Source organism: Pieris rapae, chromosome 14 (genome assembly GCF_905147795.1).
Source record: "Pieris rapae chromosome 14, ilPieRapa1.1, whole genome shotgun sequence".
NCBI lineage: Eukaryota > Metazoa > Arthropoda > Insecta > Lepidoptera > Pieridae > Pieris > Pieris rapae.
Window position 1 is genome coordinate 1,981,382 of NC_059522.1, and position 19,217 is coordinate 2,000,598.

Genomic DNA, 19,217 nt, shown 5'->3' on the forward strand with positions numbered 1-19,217 from the left:
TTATAAAGTCAAGTTAATTATAAAGACTTGGTTTCTCTGAATTTCAAAGTCCTGTGTTATTAAAACCCCAGAATAATATTACTTTTTACAAGTGTTTACAAGTCATTTAAAATGCATTCACACAGACTATATGTCCCTTATTCAGAGTGCTTTAGCGCGTTTGTGACCCGTATGTCAGAACTAATAGGATTTTGACATAAATGTCATAATTTATTTTAAGTCCTTTTTAAATCTTCCATTTAGAAGTCCTTTATCTGCAGTTTTAGTTTAATTTGATGATATAATGTAGATATATAGCCATCTTGTTTTTGCGAATATTATATTTAAATTCATGTAGACTCAAAGTTTTTGAACAAATACTAAGGCCATATCATAGTATGTTTTAGAGAAAATTGTGGAAATTTATGATTTCGTATGAAAATGTTTGCCCAAATAATTGTTTATATATCTTCTTAATATTAATTACCGAATATCTTTTAATAGCATTTGACGATTAGGATTTTAGTTTTGACTTTTGTATTTTTTAATGATTGTAAGTAATTAATGATTTTAATTATAATTTAATATTTACAAAGATGTTTTATTGCACTAACCTCTGAAAATAGAAAATAAGATTAGCATAGATTAAGCAATTTTACACCCTTATTGGAAAACAAACCAGTTTAATCACCCGGGGTCCATGCGCACTTGGTATATCGATCGTCTCCATCCCGTTATCGTTATGCACTTCTACAACTCTTACGCACTTCACTACATCTTTTCATAAGACCTGTAAGTCAATTATGACCCGTAGCCTCAGTTCATAATGCGTCGACTATAGCAAATGTTCCAGAGGGTGTGAGTGAGAGAGCGCTTCTAAATAATACATCTAAATATGCCTGCCATCATCATCATGCCTGGAAGAGATGGCTTGGTAGCGATAAGGCCGCCCGTTGCATCCCTTGTAATTTATATATATTGTGTTATTTGTATTTCTTTAGCAACGAAGTGTAAATAAATAAATACTGAGGGTATTTGCTAAACTTAGGAGCTGTCAAACAGAACCCATAATTGTATCAGTGTGCTCTTTATTTAGATTGACTGTTTTGGGAAATCAAAAATAAATCAATCAGATGCCTGTTTCATGACCATTTATCAATATAATAGGCAAGTAGTTGATCAGCCTATGACTAACACGCTGTCGACTTTTTTTTTTTTTTATAGCAATAACATTATGCCAGCACCTTCGACTTTTTGACACTTCTCTTCCATCTTTATCTATGGTGACTTAATTCTTTGTATTCGGCCCATCCGGGCCTTTACTTTAGGTGACTTGAAATGAATAAAACGTAGTTTAAATATATAAAATCTATTTAGCACTAATGGTGTATGGTGTAAACAGCCGGGTGAGGAGGGGGTTGTTGTAAAATAATTCGATGCGCGACGCCACTCAACTCCTGCGCAGACAAGCCTGATACTACCGTGCCATTTTGCAACTGAAAAATATATCTTAAATTAATATACATAAAATAACTATTTTCAAACCAAACCAGCATTTTTTTCTATCTTCGTATGCAAAATACTTGTTCGTATTATTTATTGGTTTTGTCTTATTTTTTTGTTACTTAGCCTACGTTTTTAGTAGCTACATACAAAAATATGAAACATTTTGCTAAGCTACCCCATAAAGACTGTATATTTTTCCGGAATAAAAACCTATTTTTTTAAATATTTCTTTGTTTTACAATTTTGCCTAAAAACCTTCCTGAACGATCAAAGAATAAAAGAAAATACTCGAATCCAGCCTTTGAGTTTTGCGCCTAAGGAATTTTGCGAAAAATTTTTAATTATATAGTTTATATTTTAATTACCTGTAATATATTTGGTAGCATCGTTTGACAGGAAGATGTCGCCACATGCAACTGCTCTTGTTGCACTCCAACCGCCTTTTATAGAAAAAAAATCATATTATTATAACAGCAACTAATTTTGTTAATAATTCTAGTTGGTATATATTACGAATTGACAAATCCAAAATAATTTCGAGATGTAATATTCGCAACTTAACGATTCGTAATCTCAAATTATATAAGGACGTTGTCCTGTCTATACGTCTTTAATTTGAAAATTTCAAACTTTTTTTAATAAGCTAAAACATTCTGGACCATTTTGACGAAAATTATTATTCAAATGTTATGACAATATCTAACGATCCAGCACATGGTCTACAATAACACAATGATAACAAAACTTTTTTTTTAATTTGATCGCAGCGCTAATTTTCGGGACAGACTAAAATTAAAATTCGAATATTATTTAAAATTTGACAGTGCGATGGTAGCGCCGTCTGTCGGATCCAATGTAAAACATTCCAAAATCAACAACTACTAATAAATTAAAAAATAATTAAAAAAACATTGTCCAGCGGACAAAATTGTGAATCTAAACCATTCCCAGATCACCTTGAACACACACAAAAAATTTTGATCAAAATCGGTCCAGTCGTTTGAGAGAAGTTCAGTGACATACACACTCACAGAAGAATCATATATATAAAGATTAATTTGTAATATGGGAATCCAGAGTAAACTTACATGTATTTGAATGGGTTGCTGATGCGGTTGTATTTGTATTGTTTGTACCTGAAGCTGCTGGGGTTGCTATAATAAAAAAATACGTAATTAAAAAACATAGGTGACAAGGCACGCAAAACTATTATGGATATATATATACATATATATGGATATTACAAATCAGACAAGACAATAAGAAATCTCCTCGTTATATGCGGGTAATACCGCGTTATACAAAAACGCGATATACTGTATATTAAATTAATAAACTTACAGTGTTGATATGTTGGTGTGTTTGTTGCAATTGAAGAGATTGGACGGACGATATTACTGGATAAGGCTGTTGGACATTCTGCAACAAATATATTGTATGAAGCCTTCAAGATGTATGCAATTTTAATGTTTAAATAATATCAATTATTAATTTTGATAAAAATATAACAATTGTTTGAATGTCGATGAAACGATAAAGCGACATATAATATAATATATACATTATATTATATGTACATATATATAATAAATAACATCGATGCTAAAGTAGTTCTCACTTTGAATAAAAATGTTTTTTAATTCTAATTAGTAAATAACGAAAAGCTTTGTTTATTAATTTTTCATTAATTTATTTAAAATAATGTCCAAAATGGGACTGCAAATTTTCATGGGGGCATGAGGCAGTCATATTTCTTTCATTAATTTTTCTTTGTTTTTTGTAACTTTTTGACGCACTAGGATTTGAACCCTCGACCTTAGAGATTTGCACACTAAACTTTGACGGCTTTGTGTGATTTGTAAATACCTGAATGTGTTGATGAATCGGGACGGCGAGTTGTTGAACGACTTGCTGCTGTACCTGCTGCGGCTGCACTTGCAACAGTTGCTGTATCTGCGGTTGCTGTTGCTGTTGCTGCTGTTGTTCTTGCGCCATTTGTTGCTGTTGCTGATATTCAATTAAACACAATTAGCACGAACAAAACATAAACACGTATAACTTTTTTGTGTATAAACAAAATTTTTAAGATGAACAATTTTGAACAAGGGGTCTAGAAATCTCGGTTAGATACTGCAAAAAAGTTAAATATTTTTTTTTTACAGAAACACATACATAATGCTTATAGACTATGCCAATAAAATATTTTCACGTAAATTAAAGGTATTCAATTACTTGCACCTATTTTTATTCGTTTATTTAAGTTTACCACATTATACATTCATACTTTATATTATTAAATATTTTATTTGTTTTAATTTTATTTTCAATAATATTACTAAGTAGGTCAAAAAATTGTAAATACTGATTGGATTGTTATGATAAAACTCAAAACTTAGCGATTAAAAAGAGTGGCGGTTAGTTTTTTGCCAGTTCTTCTTGCCCGCCTTGCCTTGACTTGCGAACTAGTACTTAGTTAATGGTAAATATACAATAAATTTAATTTTTTTTGACATAATCATATTACTTGTTTACCTATATGAATAAAGATAGTTTGAGTTTGATAACTAATAAAACATATTCAAACCTATGTTAAGGCTTAGGAAAGACCACAGAGTCAATAAAATATAAACTCACCCGAAACGCATACAATTTCTCCGACCCGTCAGGATTGAAGACACACATTTGCACATGACTCAGCAAGTGTTTCTTCAAACTATGCAAGTACATGTAACTCTTTACACATAGGCCGCACTTAAAGCGCCGTTGGCCACCCTCGGTTTGTATAACGACTTGCATTTCCTACATTTAAATAAATAATATTATATAAATTAATTAAAAATAAATCAGTGGCGCTACAACTGTTTCATGAGGCAAGTAATCAGTATCTTGTGTCTGACACACGTCAGTCAACTTTTTGGGTATAAGACATCGGTTTCCTCACGATGTTTTCCTTCACCGTTCGAGCGAATGTTAAATGCGCACATAGAAAGTCAATTTGTGCACAGCCAAGCATCGAACCTACGACCACAGGGAAGCCACTACAATCTCGTCATGGGCAAAGTACTGCCCGTGGAAGTATCTAGTCAGTCAGCATTTTGGCGCGTAAAAAACATCTGACAGTTACAATTTCAAAATGTTCGAATTTTTAATGAGAGCCAACGTCTTATAATTCGACGGAGCAGACTGCAAGCACGAAAAAACATAACTCATGCGGCGTTACCTCGCTCTGAGGCGTTCCATTTTAAGCTTGAAGTGCAAGCGAGAACGCGTAACGAGCAACAAAGGCACAATCGGCCTCCGCGTTCGGCAGAGTTCGACATCTGTCTCTTATTCATTATTATTATAAATAAATGTAACTTGATAGATTCAATTGTGATTTCCTACCTCCACTATATCCATACAAAATATCTATCAAACAAATAAAATTTAAATTTTCTTTTGAAAACCATTCCATCAGTGTTTTCTTATGACGTGGTCTCGTAAGCCGACTTTACAGACAACTGATTTTTGTTTATAAAAAAGCCCGCCATTAAAAAAGTTTGCCCACCACTGCAATAGACTAACAATTCTCTAAATTTCATTATTTTAGTACACCCATATAATATATTAGTGTAAAAATACCTGCTGATTCTGACACGGAGTTTCCAACTCCTCTGTTTCTTCTTCTTTCTTTTCGTCTTTTTCCTCAGTCTTCTCTGCTTCGGTGGGCTCTTCTTGCTTACTCTCTTGTGTTTTCACATTCTTTTTTAAGGCACCAGATTCTATGTATGATAAAATTAAAATATTAAATTAATAATTCTTTGTAATGCAACAATTTTGGTTTCCCCGGGACTTGAATACAGGACCCAGGAGTGTAGGTATAGTCAATATTTATCGATGAAAAGAATTTAATTATTAATTTAAGTATTTTAATATATTTTTTTTACATTAAGTAGAAAATATTGATAGTGCACATACCTATCACTCTTTATCTTTTTAAAGATTATATTCTATTAAGATCGCATTGTTCACTTAAGATAGTAATAAGTAATACAGTAATAAATAAATAAAATAACATTATTCAATCAATAAATTCACCGGCATGTTTGTTTGTGTGTAATCGAAGTTCCGTCCGAGACTTGCAGGTTTTGAGACAGATGGGACAAACGAACCTGTAACAATAAATGCAATTTAAATAATATTTAAGAATAGTTCAACAACAAATTATTCTTACGCACTTTTATTAACTGCAAAAAGATATTTTACTAGAAAGCGCGCCAATTCTTTACTCTATGGATTCTTTACTGCTTATCTGTGGTTGCGTCGGCTTTGGCGAGTTTTGGTTTTATCACGTCTTAGCGGCCAGTCCAGTTTCGCATGGTTGGATTAATTAATTTAAAAATATAACGCTTATAATGACAGATAATGTAGATATGCTATTATATATATGATACGCCTGATCCTATTATAATAATTTAATATATTTTAACACCAATATTGCTTTAAATATATAACCGTTTATTAAGACGTAAATATAACAATCAAAAATACTGTATTTTATACATAGTAGAAAATCAAAATAAATTAAAAAAGATTAAGAATGGTTTGATTTACGTAATTCAAGATTCTGTTCTGTGTGTTCCACACTTTTTATGCTTATTTTTGTGCTGATTTGTCGTGACCTCATTACGGAGGTCTCGACAACCTCGACTCAACAATCTATATAACAAGTTTAATAATAGCTAGTAAGCTAATTTGTATGTGTCACAAACTAATCTTGATCGCTTAAACATGTCAAACTTACAAAAATGGTAAATAATTCTTTCATTTTAAGTATTGGATTAACGATAATATATTCGTTGATTATTAGAAAACTCCTTTGTATTAGACAAAATAATGATAATTTGGAGATAATAATTCAATTCATAAAAGTATAAAATTACGTCGTAAGCCGTAAAACGACTACAGACAACCAATTTTTTTTATATTGACAACACTTGCTTCATTAGTGCGACAGTCTAGATTATTATTATAAGTAGATAATTAATATTTTTACAGAATGACAAGGCAGAGACAAGAATTGGGTTCTTACCCTAGTCTGTGCTAAGGACTAGGGTAAGAACTTTTTTTTAATAAAAATCCTTGAAAATTACTAGTTTTATTTATTAAACTAATAAATAGTAAAACTTACTTTTTATGTCCCGTATGTATCAACAAGTGATTATTTCTCGCGGATGACGTAGTAAACTTCGCAGTACACAATTTACAACTGTAAGGCTTTTCGCCCGTGTGCGTCCTACGGTGGTATATTAAGGCGGATTGTTGGGCAAATCGTCGCTCACAAAATTGACATTCAAATGGTCTTTCCCCTGAAAAAAAAAATTCATTCCGTAACCTTGCATTTTCCTCATAGAAATTTATTGATATACCATTATTCCGTTCCAGCACCCAAAATACCATCTCAGTTGTTGTTCAGTGTCTTGAATAAGTCAAAAATAAATAATTTCTGGATTTAATTTAATAGCAACTTTGGTTGTAACCCATGGTTACAAAATGTGATATATATAACTATATACCAAATTAGAGATTGATAGTCTAAATTTAAACATAAAAATATATATTTTTATAGAACAGTTTAACCCTACATTTAAATAGTGAAAAAAGTCTAATTTACATATTAATTACATAAACTTTGTTATTGAAGGTTTCACTTCTACCACCTAATCTATCCTATCTAATTTTTGGAAACCAGTACACGGTCAAACGAAAAGAAGATTTTTTATTTTGTTAATTATTTGTAAATAAAATAAACTTACCCGTGTGTATGCGCATGTGCGCATTAAGCTTCGACACTTCATAGAAGGCTTTATTGCAAATATTGCACACGTGATTCCTTATACCGCGATGCTTCTTCATGTGCTGGCATAAAGTTGAATGGCGACGGAACGCCTTGTTACATTCTGAACACTTTAATGGTTTTTCACCGGTGTGTAGGCGGAAATGTACCTGTAATAAGAGAAAAGTTAGACAATACTCTTTTTTGTAAGGAAGATCTCGGCCCAGTAGAAGGCCTAGGTATTGCTAGATTGACAAAGTGGAGAAGGAAATATTTCCAAATCAAATCGACTTATGCGACGCCTCAATGTCAATTTTAATTGAATTAATTATTATTTTCAAGAGAGACGATCATTGTTCTAGTCGACGATTATGAATGTTTGTAAATTTTAATAATCTTATGTACGGATCAGAGTTCTCATCAATTCGAACAGGGGACCGATAGCGGCATTCGAGATGTGTTGCAAAAAGAAGTTCTTTCTCAGCCAACCAAAGATCAAAGATCACAAGACTGTCGACTATCAATTACAAACGGCAGCTTAGCTCCTTTAGCTTGAGAAGAGAGAGCTATATAGTCTGGAGAAGTTGGAAATCGTAGAGAGTATTACTGTCAGACTGACATTAATAAAAAAGTGTTTATTTATTTTTATTTATGGCAATAATTGTTTAATCCTTGCATTATTAATTACAATGGCAAAGTCTTAATTATCGAACGGTTCTGATTGCTTACGTAGCAAAGATATATTAATAGAACAGGTAACAAATTACAAAACCTATCATATCAGTTGTTCCTAAGATTGAGTATCATTTATTTAAGCCTAGAAATGTATTTTCTAGCAGATATACATTGGTTTATTAATACATTTCAATAAAATATTAAGTTGCATGACTTCAAATTATTCCCGTTATAATGGTTAATTTTTATTTACTGGCAATACTAATATTCATGACAGCGACGCTTTTACTATGTAGTGACCGTAAAAAAAGAAATACCTAGGTACTTACATTAAATATTTTTCCAATAGATGACATCTATATACATCTGTGATGACAACGTCAAATAGGTACATCTAATCATTTATGATTTAATAATTTTAAAGAAAAAATGGGATTCGATTACTATGGTATACTCGGCGTGAAGCGATCATGCAGCCAATTGGAGATCAAAAAGGCATACCGAAGACTCGCCTTGAAATACAATCCCGAAAGATACGACAATGACGAGAACATGCGCCGAATTTTTGCCCTCATCGGCGAAGCTTACGAGGTGTTAGTAGATCATAAACACAGAGCAGTTTACGACCAGTACGGAGAAGAAGGCCTGAAGAAGGGAATTCCAGGGCCCCACGAATACATCCAGCCTTACTCATACCACGGAGAACCTATACGGACATTCGAAGAGTTCTTTGGCACAACAAACCCATACGCAGACCTTCTAGACTACTATGAAGACCCCCCACCAATGTTTGATTCCCCCCTAGGTAAGGGCTACAAAGAAAAAGACCCTACAATAGTCCGACCTCTTGCTTTATCCCTCGAAGAGGTCTACAAAGGCGGCTTGAAGAAGATGAAAATACAACGCCTAGTTTTCACAGACGAGACGTGTTCCGAGCTGAAGCTGCGGGAAAAAGTCCTATCGATTCCCATAAAACCAGGGATTTACCAAAACACAGAGGTCCGTTTTAAGGAGGAAGGCGATCAGGGACCGACAAGGATTCCAGCAGACGTCATCTTCATTACAGAAGATAGACCTCACGAGCGCTTTATCAGATCAGGACTGAGCGACCTCCTAATGGTTCGTACAATATCATTGCAGGAAGCATTGTGCGGTTTTATGATAGACATCAGAACTTTGGATGACAGAATCTTGCACGTTAAAATCTCTGATGTGGTAACACCGACGTATGAGAAGATATTGGAAGACGAAGGCTTGCCTATACCCGTATGCCCTCAGAAAGCGAAGGGTAATTTGATTATACGTTTTCGAGTGGTGTTCCCGGATTACTTGTCCAAACGTACGAAGAAGGCATTTGAGGAAGCCTTCAAAGTCAGGGAGGAGGAAGACGAGAAATTTGCTAAATTGAAATGTGGTACATTGTCAACGACATCTTTCTATAAGCTATGATCATTTCTTTGATTTCTATTAACTTTAACAACTGCATCAGTTTTGATTAAATTTTGTATATAAACATTGATTTTTTTTTCTTTGAAGCAGACACCACTATTGTACAGATACCGGAAAACTTCTTGAGCATTAAACAAGGGAGTGAGGGGAAAGTTTGCGCATCGTAATGCAGCGCGGGACAAAAACGTCAACTGATTAGGCGAGTTCACACAGAGCGAGCAGTGGCAAAAGCCTCGCGAGGTAACTTATTACGAGGCGGCCACGAGCCTGCTCGCTCTATGTGGACGCGCCTATTGTATTTTATTTGATGTTCATAAGTGTACATTGTGATACCTATAAATGATTTTTGACATTTTCGTTTCCTGTAACGTTTAGTTCTCTGGTCATACGAGGTTATCATTCTACAGAGGCAAATGCCTCGCGAGTCACGAGGCTGCTCGCTCTGTGTGGACTCGCCTATTGTATTTTATTTGATGTTCATAAGTGTACATTGTGATACCTATAAATGATTTTTGACATTTTCGTTTCCTGTAACGTTTAGTTCTCTGGTCATACGAGGTTATCATTCTACAGAGGCAAATGCCTCGCGAGTCACGAGGCTGCTCGCTCTGTGTGGACTCGCCTATTTACCAATCACGCGGTCGACACGTCACTCACCCTCCCAGTGATACTTAAAAATCGCTTCGCTGGCAAGGACATTTGTTAAAGATGTTTGCCGGTATCCAACAAGTTTGGACCCCTATTTTTTTTATATTCGCTGGGGGAATGCATTTGCGCACCCCCTGCCCTAAAAAGTTGCAGGGGTATGTGGGACTCAAAAAATCTGCTATTCAGAGACTGGGTGAACAATACCCACTAATAAATAAATTATACCGGGACCAAGTTTGGAGCCCTGCTGCTCAGTCCTTTCCTCGGGAGTCAAACTGCTAAACATAGACTTACCTTCAAATCAGTAGGATTATAAAACGTCTTGGAACACACAGCGCAGATAAATGGCCTTTCCCCCCTATGTCGGGCCATGTGGGACCTCAAGGCGTAACCGCTGAAGAACCGCTTCTCGCACACCGTACACTGATGGGTCTTCTGCTCAAAGTGTGTCTGTCTGTGTCTGTATAGTAATGTCTTTGTTTGGAAGGTCCGTTGGCAGACAGAGCAGGTTGGCTGCTTAGGTGGGCGCTGTTCGTGTGTGCGCATGTGCATTTTCAACATCCCCGGACCCTGTAATGTTTGAATCTAAAGTAATAAGCTACTACTTACATTGGCAGTAAAGTAGATAAATCAGAGAGTTAATTGAATCTCTAGACAGTTAATTAATTATCGAAATTCTATCTAATCGCTAAAGTTCCAGCAGACAAGTGACTGAACGAAACGTTTGACAAGTTTCCTAAACGTAAACGTAAAATTGTCTAGAGATTCAATTAACTCTCTGATTTAACTACTTTACTTCGACACATATATTAATTGTGACTCAATGAAACTTGGGATATATTCTTCCTATTTTAATTTCCACATTATGAAGTTCCATGTTACTAATGATATGATATGTTACTAATGATATGTTATGTTACTAATGATATGTTATGTTACTAATGATATGTTATGTTACTAATGATATGTTATGTTACTAATACCAAAATTCACCTTAAAAGTTCTATCACAAATGGGGCACATTGGCGGTTTCTTGCAGTTCGCCTTGATCCAATTAGTATGTGATTTCAGGTGCTGCTTCAGCCACCTCGCGTGTTTGAACTCCTTGTGACAGAGGTTGCACACGTGGCGACCAGCTGCGGTGGTGGTGGACTGGAACACCACCATTTGGAGATAGTTCTCCTCATCAGAGTTAAGGGCTTCATCTTCTTTTGGTTGGTCTGGGATGGATTGCAGCTGTAAATATTTCAATAACAAAGAAACAATAAATAAGGACAGTAAGGAAGAATGTAATAAATATTTGATGTAACATAAATAACATAGTGACAATAAAAAATGAATATACTTATTGCATAAATACGAATTTTTAGCGACTTCATTGAATATCAATCTTTAATTAACTGTCTAGAGATTCAATTAACTCTCTGATTTTACTATTTTACTGCGACATATGTTTTTCAATAGATGTGATGTATTCTATTCCTCGCCTAGTAATATTTTTTTTTACTTTATTCATTTTTACCCTTTTAAAATTATATTAACGATTATTAAAAAGTTAAAATAAACTATGTGTTGAACTACTAATGTGTACCTATCTATCAAATTGTTTTTACCCAGTGAAGCCAGCTAACTTAAGTTAAAACAGTGGTTAATATTAATTTTTATAATTAAAAGGTTAATTCATCAGACACTTCGTCAACCAAACTAAAACTCATCCCATTCACCACAAAACCCTAAACTGAAGATAATAAAAAAACTATGTACCTTATCTATATCAAAATCCTCTTTCTGCAGTATCTCCTGTGTAACATCCGCAGTTGTGTCGGTGTTATCAAAGAATCCGTCCAAAATATTTTGACTATTATTTAAGTTAGGCACTTCGATGAATTGTATGTAAGGTGATGTCTCCGAGCATGTGATTGACAGGGATTTCTGTGCCTGTAACTATAATATAATGACATTAATATGCATGCTTTACGCAAAACGGACCAAATTTGAGTGTAGTTGCGGAAATTGAGCCCACCTACCATACCATGCATGCTTGTATGTTAACAAGAACAATACTATATTTATTTTTGGAGGCAGTACAGTATTGTACCTACCTAACAACTACTCCGCGGATAAGATTCAAATAATCCAATAAGGTCTAGGGATAATTTGCTAATCTGAGCCTAATTGGCTAAATGTTTGTTAGTTTTTTTACAATTATAATTGCTTTAAGATCTCACAAAAAAACTTGGGGATTCAACAGAGATGCAGACTTTATCACTAGTTCTAATGTCTTGAATGTAATACTACAAGTAATGTACCGTTAAGTGTATATTTAGAAGCATTTTATTCATGTTCATAATTTATATTGTGTTACTTGAAATAATAAATGATATTTTGACTCTATTCTACATAACTCTAAATAGTGCTAAGAAATCTAACTCTCGAGTTTCGTTTGTTTAAACTCGAGTTTAAGAACGAAGCGATCTTGCGAACTTAATACAGATATTGAATGAATATAGGTATTAAAATTATGGATAGTTAGAAACACCAAGCTGACATGACAAAGTACTCGCACCGTATGTCATTAAAATACCTGATCCTTTTGTAACTCCTCGTCATCTTGCCTCTTCTGTTCCCGGAGCATGACGTCATTCTTCTCTACCAACTCCTTGAATGTGTAGCATCTTGAGATCTGATGTACACATTGAAGACACAATTGCTTTGGTAAGCCATCGCCGATCGCGACCTACGATTTGTATATTTTTTTTAGTATTTTTTTATCTCAACTCGCCGTTGTGTCATTTCTTTTCTTACTGAATATACGGGAAAAAATTCAGCTTTTAGTTTGATTTCATAATTATTATCTATATTTAATAATTCCATAAATGTAAGTTTTCATCAATTCAAAAAGCATTTACTTAGGAGGAAATATTGTTAGCTAAAAAATTTACGACGATATATTGAAAGGTAAGATTTATTTGATGGACTATTTATTCTTAAAGAAAATATGGATTAAAAATACGTCGCGTGAATTTGATGATAATGATTATGTAGGTGTCTCGGGGGACCTTCGATGGAACCCCTTCACGTAATTAATCTGGCCTACTTCATTATATAATAATCATCAGTTGGTACCTTTTAATGTAATAAGTTAATCATTCACAATTTAAGGACTCATTTCATGTACCATGTAATGTACTGTATTTATAAAATAATATTTTTAAAGAATCTATTTAGTTTTTTTATGAACCTACGTTTATTTTGTAATAAAAAAGTTATCATAATAGAGCAATTCATTCAAACATAATTTCTTGTACATAACTATCTAAGAATAATAACCAATTATGTTATAATATATAAAATAAGGTATAAGTTCCATCATACAGTGTTGAAAGCGTAATCCGGGAATCGAAAAATCTGCTATTTTTAAAACGCCCATCATTGCACCTCAACATATCTAGGTACAACTAAAATGTTTTATCTCACTCGCCCCTTATGAGTAATCGAAAGTAAGAAGAGGACAGATGAATATTTCACAATCGAATTCCTAGAATATTATGCACAAAAGAGAAACTTGAAATGACGCTATCCCATGATTTCTAAACAAAGATGACTCGAGGAGTACGAACGAGTAGGATAGAGCTTTGCGTAAGTGGGAAAGAGATAACAACATGCCCCAAAATGCCTATCAATGTTAAATTTGTCATCTCACCTGCACTTTTGATATCCCCATCAACATCGTCGCCGTCAGCTGTTCGAATAATGGTCTCATATCCTTTTTAACTTGCAAACAGGCACGACATATTTTATCAAAATTATATTTTTGCACTTTCTTCTCCGTAGCAGCCATATTGTTAAGGATTGTCCTTATTGTTCAAGGTTCACAAAAAACACAAATAAATTCCTACTCTGTCACCATACATTTATTGTACATAAGAATATACATTACACTTTTATTAGAAATAAACTTTGTACAAATATCTTTAGAAATGTATTCGCTCGCAAAGAGGATAGACACATGCTCGAAGTAATCGAAACGGTTGGGGAATGGCGATTGGACAAAAGCTGAACGAGCAAAACAGCATTAGTAGTCGATACCTGCGAGAGAAACAAAGATAGGTATACTGTTATCGACCTATATCCGTCTTATTCTTTTTATACCTTACGTAATAATTATATCTTTTCGACTTGCGTTCTAAATATCATTAACATAGAAGAATAAATAATGGGATCGTGGTTCAATGGGATTTACAAGTGACATTCAGGAACCATAGAACCTATAATACAATATATTTTTAATAGAAGAGTTGGTTGAGGTTTTTTAAAAAGTTGGTATATGTTAGCTTACAGATCATTATCAGCTTTTTTAAAGATTTAAGTGGGTACCCGGGGACTGGATTAATGGCATTAATTTTTTATGGCAATAGTTTTAAGCCAGTTTCAAGTTAAAGGTAGGGAAACTACACTCGAAAAATGGTAAACAAAGACATCAAAAGAAAACAATGGGAAAAGCTAGTTAAAAACAAAATATGTACATAAACATATTAAATCTTAATATTATCATTGATTATGAAAAAATATAGTATAAGATAATACAATAAAGACTATATGTTTGTATACTTTATTTTTTCATTAGTTAAAAGTTACAACATACTTCTTGGTTTATGCTCTGGGAATTTTTATGATGTTATTTAGACAACGGGGTATATCAATATAATATTAGTACCTACTCAGTACAATATGTATTATATAAAATCTGATTCATTATTAAATCCTCAATACATAGTTTGATATTGTCATGGTTTTTACTGATCAAATTGTTATTACAGATTATATAGCTTAACATAAAAATAATAAACCTGACACATAACTTATATTTTATTTCGGAATTTTCAAGAATCAACATCAACCACTATTGAGAATTGTAACAATTGTTACCATCAAAGCATTGACCGATCAAAAACGTAATAATAAAACTTTTCTATGGTTATCTTCGTAGTCTGTGGTGACATCATTATTCGTCATTACAATTTACATGCCGTATATAACTATATAATCTGTGAACTGTGATTATTGTCGAAAGGATTTGGGAGTGTTGTGAATTATTTAAAAATTTCTACAATATTAGAAATATGTATAAGTAATGAATCAATTCAGATAATATGAAGCCTATTAAGTACCTTCAAAATTAAAACGACAACTTCTTTCGGCTTCGTAGGTACATTTGTAGTACTTCGTAGGATTAATTTTAAACCGAGTACATTAGTGGTACTTAATAATACTAAAATTATATTGTTTCAGAAAAATAGCTATGCCGGAGCATTTGGAACTCCAGCATCTTGTAGATTTATCAGTTGGTAGCGATGAAACCTTGCCAAACCTACTCGAGAATAAACGACCTTTGATAAAGCGATGTCCATACATTGGTTTACTCCTGGCCACATTATCTTCGCTTTTCTTTTCATTATGTTCGGTAATAGTGAAAAGCCTAGTTAACATAGATCCAATCCAACTGGCAATGTTTCGTTTTATTGGTGTCTTATTGCCGACTGTGCCCATTGTTATTTACACTGAACAACCAATATTTCCACAAGGCAAACGATTATTACTTATACTCCGATCTATTGTTGGCACCATAGGACTAATGTTAAGCTTCTACGCATTTCGGAATATGCCATTGGCGGATGCTTCAGTGATAGTTTTCTCAGTACCCGTGTTTGTTGCTTTGTTTGCTCGAGTATTTTTAAAAGAGCCATGTGGTATTTGGAATACAATTTCAATAATATTAACTCTAGTTGGTGTAATACTTATAACTCATCCTCCATTTATATTTGGTGATGAAAAAGTGGAAAGCAATGAAAATTATGATAGTTTACGAGGTGCCATTGCAGCATTTGTCTCAACAATATTTGGGGCAAATGCCTATGTCTTGTTACGAGTACTTAAAGGTTTACATTTCTCTGTTATTATGACTAATTTTGGTGCTATTGCTATATTACAAACATTATTTGTTTCTTTGGTTTTTGGCACATTGTGTATGCCAAATTGTGGTACAGAACGACTTCTAGTTGTATGCCTAGCTTTATTTAGTTATTTAGGACAAATTCTACTCACTATGTCTCTGCAAATGGAGCAAGCCGGCCCAGTTGCTATTGCAAGATCTGCAGATATTGTATTTGCTTTCCTTTGGCAAGTTATGTTTTTTGATGAAATACCAAGTAAATATTCAGTTTGTGGAGCTGCATTAGTTCTTTCGTCAGTATTATTAGTAGGTTTACGTAAATGGGCTTTAGCTCTTCCAGCTGAGTCACAGTTAAGAAAAATGTTAGGAGTTTTGGCACAGTAAATATTATACTTTATATTTTTCATACATTAAAATTATTCTAATGGTGTCTTTTGAAGCCTTAGTATAAACATATTGTGGTTCCCTTTGAGTAGTTGAAGTATATTGAATGTAGGCCTAGGTAATGTTTAAAATTTCTAATTCAGTTCCTTCTAGTCAGTTATTTATTTAATGATATTTACAATAAGTTTAAACTTATCAAATTTGTTTAATACACTGTTAACAATTTTTATTTCTTAAGTCATTGTGTTATGATTCTTATAAGTCCTCTAGTACTAAAACAAATACTCCAAAGACTGTTAAACAGAATGTATAGACTATAGTTTAAATTAACAAACTGTATGTCAATGGGATAGTGAATATTGTACCCAGAAAAGAGATATTATCCCTACTAAAATTAAATCATTCCTATAGTGTTAATAGGTAATGTGTGTTTGCATTATTAATTTAGTTTCTATGATGAAACTTTATTTTAACATATTTTTTCAGTAATGCAAAAAACATGTTTATTTATCATCATATTAAAATGCACATGCACAAATACCATATGTGTACAGTGCTTGCACCTTGCCAGTAATATTTTTAAATTCTATATTTGGTAAGTATGCTGCATTGTATCAAACTATGCAATAATATATTTATTCAATTATTTAAAGTGGCTTATAGTATTGTTACTTATATGTATTTAATGTTAATTGCATCAAAGCTAAGTAGGCATAAACTTATAAGCTGGAGTTATGTAACTCATGTTAGGTAAAAATGTTTTAGTGTAGTCATGCAATAATTAGATCTGACTACACTGGGCTTAATTTTGTAAGATGGATTAAATATATTTAGTTCAGTATGTATTCTTCAGTTAGGATTCTTACAATTAAAAATTCAGTGCTAGATTAAATATAAGCTAGTCATTTAAGTAATACCTTCCATTTTGTGTTCCTTGTTGGCCTTATCTTGCATGTCTGGGTTGTGTGCTTACCATGATTATCAAGCTTAAAAACTATTCTGGTATTTGAGTGACCACTTAAATACAATAGTACAGGCCCAAAAACTCCTGATTATTGTAGTAAATACAATTTTTCACCATACTAATTTTGTATCTACATTTCCTTCATTTACATATATATTAAAATGAAATTTATCATAGTAAAAATGAAATTTAGAATATAATATACAACTAGTCACAAGCCACTGTTTTTATTGCGCTATTAAATATTTAAGAATTGTTTTATTATAAGAAATCATCAATCTATTTAGAAAATATTAAATTGTGATATTTTTCCTCACCTATGTAATGAGTTCTATTGCTTATTAAATAAGTAAAAAAAACAAGTTGTTGTTTAACTTTAATAATGACAATACCGAATAACCATCTTATGCTTTTGTATACTATACCAGTTTTATGATGGTACATACCACACATACAAATAATTTTTACTCTAACACATATAACAGAAGCTAACCCTGTATATATTACATAACAACTCTTTAAAAATGTTTAAACCTGAGAGAGTTCAGTAACTTTGGAAAAGAGAACAGTTTAATTTTAATATCTTTATATTCTATTTTTTTCTTTGTCTTGGTACTGAATATTACATAAGCTTAGTTGTAAACAGACCTACAAACCTTATAGATAAAGACATTTTATACTATTTATAAATGCTTAAAAATAATAAAATATAACATAGAAAGTGTATTTGTTAATTTGAGTGTCAGTTCCTTTATCATTAATTGGTATTTTTATCACCAGTACCACCCTTCATAATTTATCTCCTATAACTGTGGTTTCAAGTCTTTCTCTAAAATTTGTGCTGGATTCTGCATATCCAGTTGACATTGGGCTATGTCACTCAGAGCACCTTGAATTTTTTCTAACAATATTTCTCCTTGGCGGACCACCTGCAATAAAATAATGGATTTGAAACTTACTAAAATGTAAGAGTGCTAATGATTTTAAAGCATAAGTAAGAGCTAAAAAAAGGCGATTAGTAACTAAAGTTTTTAAATTTATCAAGGTAAACCAGAACCAACAAAAATGTACTTACCTCTTCTAATTGTTCTGCAGCTTCTTTGTTCTCAGCCTCCAAACGCCTCAAACTTTGAACCTGAAGTTCTGTTGAACTTTCTTCACTTGGAAGTGATTCGATAAGAGTGTCAATATCTTTAGCACAACGTGATATCAATGTCGCAAAGAGAACGGCATAGTCTTCTTGACTCTGTTGTTGCTGTGGCGTTTGTGAACCGCTACGGTCAAAACCAGGGAATTTGCTTGGAGTGGAGAACTGTTGTAAGACACCAATACTGTTGCAAAAGTACTCTGCTTGCTGTAATAACATAATTTATAGTGTTAAGATTTTACTCAAGCCAAACAGACTCAATACATTAATAATGTATGTATTACACACTATACTCCCATTACCTGATTAATTGTGTCTTGTAATTGAGTCAAACGGTCTGCCATTTTAGCATAAATTATTGAAATATCTCAAAACCTGGATAGTAAAACTAATTTAATAAATTTATTAAAGTACTTGTTTAATGTTGTCCTGTATAAATTTCTGATTTCAAGACTCAAGTTTCGTTTGGAGATGTTGGACGTATGTCAATGTCATAATATACAGTTGTTATTTGTCACGAATTTTGACATTTTATTAAGTTCATTAAAGATTTAAAAGATGGCGCTACGGCGTTGAACAATATCAACTAAATGCTCATATTAATTATAAAAGTGATATTTTAATAACAAATTTATGTATTTTTTTCTAAATGTCAGCTATGGCCCCAATGTTCAAAGAGATTTTTAAATAATATATA

The 19,217-nt window shown here is 32.9% G+C and overlaps 4 protein-coding genes across 5 annotated transcripts; 2 read left to right on the forward strand and 2 right to left on the reverse strand.

Annotated features, from left to right (window-relative positions):
* Positions 1-1,332: 1,332 nt before the first annotated feature.
* LOC110999407 (zinc finger protein 596) lies at positions 1,333-14,136 on the reverse strand. Its single transcript, XM_022268439.2, has 15 exons — positions 13,776-14,136; positions 12,657-12,809; positions 11,837-12,016; positions 11,066-11,308; positions 10,367-10,642; positions 7,281-7,470; positions 6,656-6,833; positions 5,563-5,636; positions 5,107-5,246; positions 4,120-4,284; positions 3,352-3,492; positions 2,827-2,904; positions 2,574-2,639; positions 1,851-1,925; positions 1,333-1,475 (listed from the first exon to the last, which is right to left on the reverse strand). Exons 1-15 carry the CDS (start codon positions 13,911-13,913, stop codon positions 1,359-1,361), a joined length of 2,214 nt encoding a protein of 737 aa, XP_022124131.2. The 5' UTR covers positions 13,914-14,136; the 3' UTR covers positions 1,333-1,358.
* LOC110999408 (dnaJ homolog subfamily B member 13-like) lies at positions 8,355-9,488 on the forward strand. The gene has a single exon (XM_022268441.2). It carries the CDS (start codon positions 8,405-8,407, stop codon positions 9,422-9,424), a length of 1,020 nt encoding a protein of 339 aa, XP_022124133.2. The 5' UTR covers positions 8,355-8,404; the 3' UTR covers positions 9,425-9,488.
* A 986-nt stretch (positions 14,137-15,122) lies between the features above and the next one.
* Positions 15,123-17,719, forward strand: LOC110999410 (solute carrier family 35 member G1). 2 transcript variants are annotated; one of them, XM_022268443.2, is made up of 2 exons: positions 15,123-15,281; positions 15,365-17,719. In XM_022268443.2, the coding sequence occupies exon 2, from the start codon at positions 15,375-15,377 to the stop codon at positions 16,407-16,409; it is 1,035 nt and encodes a 344-aa protein (XP_022124135.1). In that variant the 5' UTR covers positions 15,123-15,281; positions 15,365-15,374; the 3' UTR covers positions 16,410-17,719. The 2 variants fall into 2 exon arrangements, with proteins under 2 accessions (XP_022124135.1, XP_022124136.1); XM_022268444.2 differs by having other exon boundaries at positions 15,123-15,277.
* Positions 17,720-17,736: 17 nt separating this feature from the next.
* Positions 17,737-18,994, reverse strand: LOC110999411 (mediator of RNA polymerase II transcription subunit 21). Its single transcript, XM_022268445.2, has 3 exons — positions 18,823-18,994; positions 18,449-18,727; positions 17,737-18,302 (listed from the first exon to the last, which is right to left on the reverse strand). Exons 1-3 carry the CDS (start codon positions 18,862-18,864, stop codon positions 18,177-18,179), a joined length of 447 nt encoding a protein of 148 aa, XP_022124137.1. The 5' UTR covers positions 18,865-18,994; the 3' UTR covers positions 17,737-18,176.
* Between the last annotated feature and the right edge of the window lie 223 nt (positions 18,995-19,217).